Here is an 8,857-nt window from a genome sequence, read left to right as displayed (position 1 = left end):
CTCAGATTATTCTCCTGAAAGGTCACCACTGTACTAGTCCATTAGAATAGATATAGAAAAGATAAAGGGGGTAGGTAGGCAGGAAAGATAGATTCAGTGTAATCTGTGGTTTCATGGCCATCACATGACCTGGGGGACATTGACCCAAGGTGGTCCTTTGCTCTGACTGAAGCTCACACTGCATAGGACCACTGAATGCTCTAAGTATCCCCCACCCACACCCAGGCAGGATTCTGTGCTCTTCTGAGCAAATAACTCACCCAACTGCCTGCTTTTCTGTGTAGAGAGCAGGTGGCCAAGAAGCACTGTGCAATTAACTGCTGGCACATAAGTAAAGAGCTGACTGGTTGGTGCTGGCTGTCTCTAGGGAAAGGGAGAATTTAGCCTGCTCCTTTCGAAAGACATTGTACCCATCGGAGACCTCTCCTTTGTTAACATCATTGACACCAAGGGAGTAGTAGATCAACTGTAGCCCCAGTCCTGGGTCTTGTCGATACCAGTACATTTGGATATGACCCATAGTCTGAGAACATTCCAGTGTAATGTTCCCTCCTGTCTTTGTAATCCTATTCCTTGGGGTCTGGGTAACACCAGCATCCATGGTTCCTGTAGGGAAATAAGACAGAAACTGAAGACAAAGCGTAGGAAATGTCCTCTTGCTATAGTCTCTGGGGAGAAGCTTAATAAGGCAGGGTTTTCCCCAGCTGTTTCCCAAACTCACCTACTCCCAGGATACAAAAGACTACACAGCAGAGAAGCATGGAACCTATGACAGGGAGAGGCAGGATGGTGATACTTCCAGTGTAGGTGTTGGGGAAATGGGCCATGGAAATAGAAAATGGGAAGGATTTAGGAAGTGATGTCATTGTCCCTCCTGACCTACTGGGCCTTGGAGAAAGTTGCAGTTTTGTCTTACAGATTGTATATCCTCTCAGCAGATGCTGAAACTCTTCTAGTCATGCCTCTTTTCTTTCTGGTTCTTCAGTGACAGCCATCAGAGAGTTGTCTCTCTCCCTCTTCTCAGTGCGTATCTGTTTCAATTGTTCAAGGAAGTATCATCTTTCCAATAAAATAGTCTACAGAGAAAATTCAAGTAAAGGGAATCTGGTCTCCCTGGAATGTTGCCACACTATAACTTTTATATATTTTTCTGCATGTAATCATTTATTCTGAGTTCTTGGTAAACCATGCAATTTGAATGTGCTCTCTATAAAATGTGAGATTTTTGTTTTTTTTTTTAAGAAGGGCAGAGTTAGTAACTGTGTTTCAAATTGTTCCTGATCTTTAATGGTTTCTACTTTTTTGGACAATGTTTTCTAACCATAGATTTTTGCTGAAAATATTGGCTTATTGTAGGAAAGTATTCATTTAAAGTGGGCATGCATCTTAAAGAAATACTTAACACTCTTATTTTGAGTTAACTGAAAATACAGTAGTTCATTAAAAAGGTAATTTTATTATATCATAATTGTGCCTGATTTAGGAGAAAAATGTTCACTATTTTAATACAGCAAATTATAAGTACAACACAGTCACAGCAATAGTGTGAATCCTTTTCTGATATGATGAACAATTGACTCTTTGATACTTTAGGTCTGGTGCTGTCCTGGCTCTACCTCTTCCATAGATATACTATGGCATCCTATGTTAATCAATCCTGCTGCTTATCAAATTACTATTCTTACTTTTTATTCTGAAAATTTCAAACATACACCAAGTAGACAAAATAGAATACTGGGCCTTTATGTTCCTGTGTTCAGTGATTACCGACTCAAGGCCTCTCTTGTTTATCTATTGCCCCCTCTGTGTTATTTTGAATAGTTTTTGCTTTATTTAGGAGTCCCTGAGCACATTTCATAGCCACTGTATATGTTCCAGATGACATATTCCAGTGTCCTCTCCCTTCTTTCTCTGGTTTGAAGTCTGTTAGCAATATGAATTAAAATGTAGATTTGTTCTAGTAAAATGCTTATCCAGAAGCCCAATTAATACAAACATGATACTAATAATAAGGACAATCATGCAAAAAATACCATTGTAAAAACTCAGCGTAAAAATATCATCGCCCTTATTTGTGATTCTCAAAATAAACATGCTGTTTTGCTGCCCCCTGCTGTAGGCAATTATTTGAGTGGAATTAATATTTAGGAGCTAAATATAAACTATTCTTGAGGGTTGCATGACTTGAGAGAACAGAGGACTCAGGTCCAGTGGCTGAAAGGCCATTTTACCAACCATTACTGACAGAAGCTTCTAGATGCATGACAAGAAAGAAGAGGAAATTATTCTGGGAAAAGAAACTACACTCAAGGAGGAGTGAGAGATTACTATGGGAAGAACAAATGGAGACACATAACTGGATGGAATTGGAATTGGAAAAAATACCCCAATTTCTAGACAACTGAGAGAGTTCTTAATGACCTGGGTCAATACATACTCTGAACTGGCTCATGCATTTCTCAAATTGTATTTATACTCCATGTTCCTTCTGACCTCACAGCCTTGCTCACAGACCACATTCAACTGGGTACTGTGTGTGTATAAATGTGAACCTAAGGACTGCTAGACATGCTCATCCCATGTGTTTGTTATTGATCTGTAGAACACACATCCTCTGACACAAAGGGTGTCAAAGGAGAAATGACTTGTTTTTTCTTTACTACTGTTTAGTTCTTTATGTGTCCCAAGAGAATTTTGCCTTCTCTCATCTTACATAGATGCTTTTTTATGTTTTCTTTAAGAATATTTGTAGTTTAAAATTAAGTTTCAAATGCATCTTAAATTAATTTTCATTTATGGTGCTAGGTTACAGTAAAGGTTCATTTTTTTCATGTAGCTATCTTGTTTATCCAGCATCATTTGTTGAGAGTTACCATCTTAATGCATTGAAACTTCCAATGCATAAACATGATGTATCTCTCCATCTTAAAATATTTTATTTAATTTCCCTTTGTGATATTTTGCAGTTTTTTATTGAATATATTTTGCTACATTTATTTCTAAGTAAATTGTTATTTGTGCAATTGGGAATGGTGTTATTTTCTTTTTAAATTACATTTTATTTTATTATAAAGGTGTTATTTTCTTTTTAAATTACATTTTACTTTACTATAAAGATTTTGGAACAAGACAAGGCTGCCCACTCTCACTTCTCCTGTTCAATGTAGTGCTGGAAATCCTAGCTAGAGCAATCAGACAAGAGAAGGAAATCAGGGATATCCAAAAGTAAAAGAGAAAGTTAAGTTATCCCTCTTTGTGGATGACATGATCCTATACCCAGAAAATCCAAGAGAATCTGTCAAAAACCTCCTTGCACTGACAAAAGACTTTGGCAAAGTCTCAGAGTATAAAAAAAATGCAAAAAAATAGTTGTATTCCTATACACCAACAATAAACAGACAAAAAATCAAATAAAAAGCACAATCCCATTCACAATAGCCACAAAAAAAGAAAAAGAAATACTTTGACATCTTCCTAAGCAGAGAAGTGAAAGACCTTTACAATGATTGGCAGTAGTGGGAAACTGCCAGGGGAGGGGAAGTGGGATTGGAAGTTGAAGAAAACTGTGAGGGGAGGGAGGGGCACACCTCATCAATAAGGGTAGCTGCATAATGAACATTTGTATACCTAACCCTGAATTTACCCCACATATTTAAACTAAAGAAGAAAAAAAAAAAAAAAACACTACAAAACCTTGCTCAAAGAAATCAAAGAAGACACAAACAACTTGAAAAATATTCCATGCTCATGGATTGGAAGAATTAACATTGTTAAGATGTCCATCCTACCAAAGGCAATCTACAGATTCAATGCAATACCCATTAAATTACCAACATCATTCTTCTCAGACTTGGAAATGACAATACAGAAATTTGTATAAAACATAAAAGACCTCAAATAGCCAAAGCAATCCTTAGCAAAAGAAACAAAGTAGGAGATATCACATTTCCAGATTCAAACCCTATTATAAAGCTAAAATAATCAAAACAGCCTGGTATTGGTACAAGAACAGGCATATAGACCAATGAAACAGGATAGAGATTCCAGAAGCAAAACCTCAATTTCTCAACCAACTCATCTTTGACAAAGCTTCCAACTACAACCTCGGGAGAGGAGAACCTATTCAGTACAGGTCCTGGGAAAACTGGTTGACCACATGCAGAAGATTGAAATAGGACTCCTACCTATCACCATATACAAAAATCAACTCTAAATGGATCATAGATCTAAGTGTAAAACCTCAAACTATAAGAACCTTAGAAAATGCAGGAGACACTGCATTTGAAAATTGAAAATGCAACCAATTCCTGATCAACTTTCCAAAAACAAATGTCATAAAAGTTAAGATAGACAAGTGGGACCTCATCAAACTGAAAAGCTTCTGCAAAGCAAAATAATCCATCAAGAGAGTGGGGAGATAGCCCACAGAATAGGAAAAACTATTTGCCAACTGTAAATCTGACAAAGGCCTAACATTCAGGATCTACAAGGAACTCAAATGTGCTGAAAGGGAGAAAAAAAAGAACCCTATTAAAAAATGGGCAAAACAGTCTGAAAAATCAAGATGCTGTAGTATTCCAATGGTGTGACAATATGTTCTCACTCATAAGCAGATGTTGAACAATTATCATAATACTATAAGAAAGGGATTGACAGTAGTGGTAAACTCTCAGGGGAGAGGGTTTAGGATTGGCAGTTGAGTGCAACTGCCAGGGGGAGGCAAGGCACACCTCATCAACAAGGGTAACTGCATAATGAACATTTGTATACCTAACCCTGAATTGTACCTCACATCTTTAAAATAAAAAAAATATTTAAAAAATGCTAAAGACAATAAAAAAAATGGGCAAAAGATATGAATAGACATTTCTTAGAAGAAGACATATATCAGCAGCCAACAGATACATGAAAAAATACCCAGCCTCACTAGCCATCAAATAAATGCAAATTAAAACCACAAGGCGCTACCACCTAACTCCAGTCAGGATGATCATCATCAATAACTCAAAAAACAACAGATGCTGGAGAGGATGTGGGGAAAAGAGAACTCTTTAACACTGTCAATGAGAATGAAACTAGTACAACCTCTATGAAAAACAGTGTGGCAATTTCTAAAAGAACTAAAAATCGACCTTCCATATGGACCAGCAATCCTTCTGGGAATATATCCAGAGGAGCTCAAATCATTTTATAAAAAAGATACCTGCACATGCATGTTCATTGCAGCATTATTCACAATAATAAAAACATGGAACCCACCAAGCTGCCCACCAAAAGTGGACTGGATAAAGAAAATGTGGTACATTTATGTGATGGAATATTATTCAGCAATAAAGAAAAACAAAATTATGAAATTTGCAGCAACTTGAATGAAATTAGAGTCTATAGTACTCAGTGATTTATCACAGAAACAAAGATCTGAGCACTACATGTACACATTCATAAGTAGACCCTGAACATTATTATAATACTATAAGAAAAGGATTGGCAGTAGTGGGACACTGCCTGGGGAAGGCACATAACACCAATAAGGGTACCCACACTTTACCTGTACAATGACCACTTATGTACCTAACCTGAATTGTACCCTACATCTTAAAAAAAAAAAAAAGATGTGGAGTGCAAGTGAGGATTGATCACATAAGTAACATAAGTAGGCTGCATGTGGTGAAGTCTGGCCCTCACTCCCCCTGTTATAGGACTAGGTATCTTTGTGTTGCATGACCCCCACCCTCCTCCCTCCATCCTTCCCCCAGCAGATCTCCAATATAATGTTGAATAAAAATAATGAGGAATGGTGCTTGAGCCCAGCAGTTTGAGTTTAGCCTGGGCAATGCAGAGAAACCTTGTCTCTAAAAAAATTAAAAAAGTAATGAAAAAACATCATGGCTAGTTTCCTATTATAGGAAGAAAGTGCTCAACATTCACTATTAGATCACATGTTATTGTAAATTTTTCATTGATGACTTTTATCAGATTGAGAAAGCTCTCTTCTATAAACAGTTTGCTGAGAATGTTTATTTCAAATGAATCCTGGATTTTGTCAAATGTTTTTTCTTACTCTATTGAAATGATTGAGTGATTTTTCTTCATTATTCAGCTTTAATGGTGAAGTATATTGATTTCTGAATACCAAACCATTGTTACTCCTGCAATAAACCCATTTGGTCATATTGTATTATTATTATATGCATATATATGTATGAGTACATACATGCACATATGCACACAATTACATATGTTTATACATATTTGGGTTTAATTTTTCATATCTTGTAAGGATTTTCTTTTCATCTATGCTTATAAGGGATATTGTTTTATAATACTTTTTACAGATTTTTGGTATTAGGATTTCACTGGCTTCATATAATGTGAAGTGTTTCCTTTTTTATTCTCTGAAAACATTTATATAAAGTTGGTATTCTTTTTTCCTTAAATGCTTTACATAATTCATCAAGAAAAAAATCTGGTTCTAGCTAGAGCAATCAGACAAGAGAAGGAGATCAGAGGTATCTAAATAGGAAAAGAGAAAGTCAAGTTATTTCTCTTTGCAAGTGACAGGATGCTGTACCTCAAAAGCCCAATAGAATCTGTCAAAAACCTTCTTGATCTGATAAATGACTTTGGCAAAGTCTCAGGGTATAAAAATCAATGTGCAAAAGATAGTCTCATTTCTATACACCAAAAATAAACAAACAGAAACCCAAACAAAAAGCACAATTCCATTCACAATAGCCAGAAAAAAAAAAATCAAATACCTGGCATTTTCCTAACCAGAGACATGAAAGACCTTTACAATGAAAACTACAAAACATTGCTCAAAGAAATCAAAGATGACATAAACAAAAGGAAGAATATTTCATGCTCATAGATTGGAAGAATCAACTTTTTTTTTTTTTTTTTGAGTTGGAGTCTCACTGGAGTGGTGTGGCATGCTTCTGGCCACCACAGCCTCAACCTGCTGGGCTCCAGCGATCCTTCCACCTCAACCTTCCAAGTAGCTGGAACTACAGGCATGTGCTACCACACCCAGCTAATTTTTGATTTATTGTAGAGATGAGGTCTCACCAAGTTGCCCAGGTGGGTTTCAAGCCTGCGGACTCAGGCAATCCACTCACCTTGGCCTCCCAAAGCACTGGGATTACAGGCTGAGCCACCGAGCCTGGCCAAATCAACATTGTTAAGACATCCATCCTACCCAAGCAATCTACAGATTTAATGCAATACCCATTAAATTACCAGCAGCATTCTTCTCAGACCAGAAAATGACAATACAGAAATTCGTATGGAAACATAAACAACCATACATCACCAAAACAATCCTTAACAAAAAATAAATAAATAAATAAAGCAGGAGGTATCACATTCCCAGACTTTAAACTTTATTATAAAGTTACAATAATCAAAACAGCCTGGTATCTGTACAAGAACAGGCATATAGACCAATAGAACAGGATAGAGATTACAGAAGCAAAACCTCAATTTCTCAACCGACTCACCTTCAACAAAGTCTCCACCATCAACCTCTGGGGAGAGGAGAACCTATTCAGTAAATGGTGCTAGGAAAATTGACCACATGCAGAATATTAAAACAAGACCCTTACCTATCACTATACACAAAAATCAACTCTAAATGGATCAAAGACCTACATGTAAAACCTCAACCTATAAGAACCTTAGAAATTGCAGAGACACCCTTATGGAAATTGGAACTGGCAACCAATTCCTGATCAAAACCCCAAGTGCCCATGCCATAAGAGATAAGATAGACAAGTGGGACCTCATCAAACTGGCAAGCTTCTGCAAAGCCAAAGAAACCATCAAGAGAGGGGGAGACAGTCCACAGACTGGGAAAAAATATTTGCCAACTGTATGTCTGACAAAAGGCCTAACATCCAGGATCTACAAGGAACTCAAATGTGATGAAAAGAAAAAAACAAACAGACCCATTGCAAAGCAGGCAAAAGATATGAATAGACAGTTTTCAAAAGGAGACATATGAACAGGCAACAGATACATAAAAAAAGCTCAGCGTCGCTAGTCATCAAAGAAATGTAAATTAAAACTACACTGAGATACCACCTAACTCCAGACAGGATGGCCATCATCAATAACTCAAAAAACAACAGATGCTGGAGAGGATATGGCGAAAAGGAACACTTCTATACCGTTGGTGGGAGTATAAGCTGGTGCAGCCTCTGTAGAAAACAGTGTGGTGATTCCTAAAAGATCTAAAAATCGACCTTCCATACAATCCCTCAATCCCCCTATTGGGAATATACCCGGAGAAACTCAAATCACTCTGTGAAAAGGATACTTGCGCATGCATGTTTATTGCAGCGTTGTTCACAATAGCAAGAACATGGAAACTACCCATCAAAAGAGGACTGGATTTAAAAAAATGTGGTACATATACACAATGGAATATTATGCAGCCATAGAGAAGAACAAAATCATGAACTTCACAGCAACCTGAATGGACTTAGAGTCTATAATACTGAGTGATCTTTCACAGAAACAAAGAACTGAGTATCACATGTTCTCACTCATAAGTAGACCTTGAACAACTGTCAAACTACTATAAGAAAAGGATTGGGCTGGGCTCGGTCTCTCAGCCTGTAATCCCAGCACTTTGGGAGGCTGAGGTGAGTGGATTGCCTGAGCCTGCCGGTTCAAGACCTGCCTGGGCAACTTGGCGAGACCTCATCTCTACAATAAATAAATAAAAAATTAGCTGGGCATGGTAGCGCGTGCCTGTGGTTCTGGCTACTTGGAAGGCTGAGGCGGAAGGATCGCTAGAGCCTATCAGGTCAAGGCTGCGGTGGCCGGGAGTGTGCCACTATACTACAGTCTGGTG

General features: G+C 37.5%; 1 gene segment (V, D, J or C); it reads right to left on the bottom strand.

Annotated features, from left to right (window-relative positions):
• Window positions 1-309: 309 nt before the first annotated feature.
• LOC103270211 lies at window positions 310-866 on the bottom strand. The segment is given in 2 exon segments: window positions 310-606; window positions 722-866. Coding segments are annotated over 2 exon segments (438 nt in total).
• Window positions 867-8,857: the final 7,991 nt, after the last annotated feature.

Source organism: Carlito syrichta, unplaced genomic scaffold (genome assembly GCF_000164805.1).
Source record: "Carlito syrichta isolate Samal-C Ts95f unplaced genomic scaffold, Tarsius_syrichta-2.0.1 Scaffold309764, whole genome shotgun sequence".
Lineage (NCBI taxonomy): Eukaryota > Metazoa > Chordata > Mammalia > Primates > Tarsiidae > Carlito > Carlito syrichta.
The sequence above is the reverse complement of the archived record's forward strand: the minus strand, read 5'-3'. Positions and strand labels throughout refer to the sequence as shown.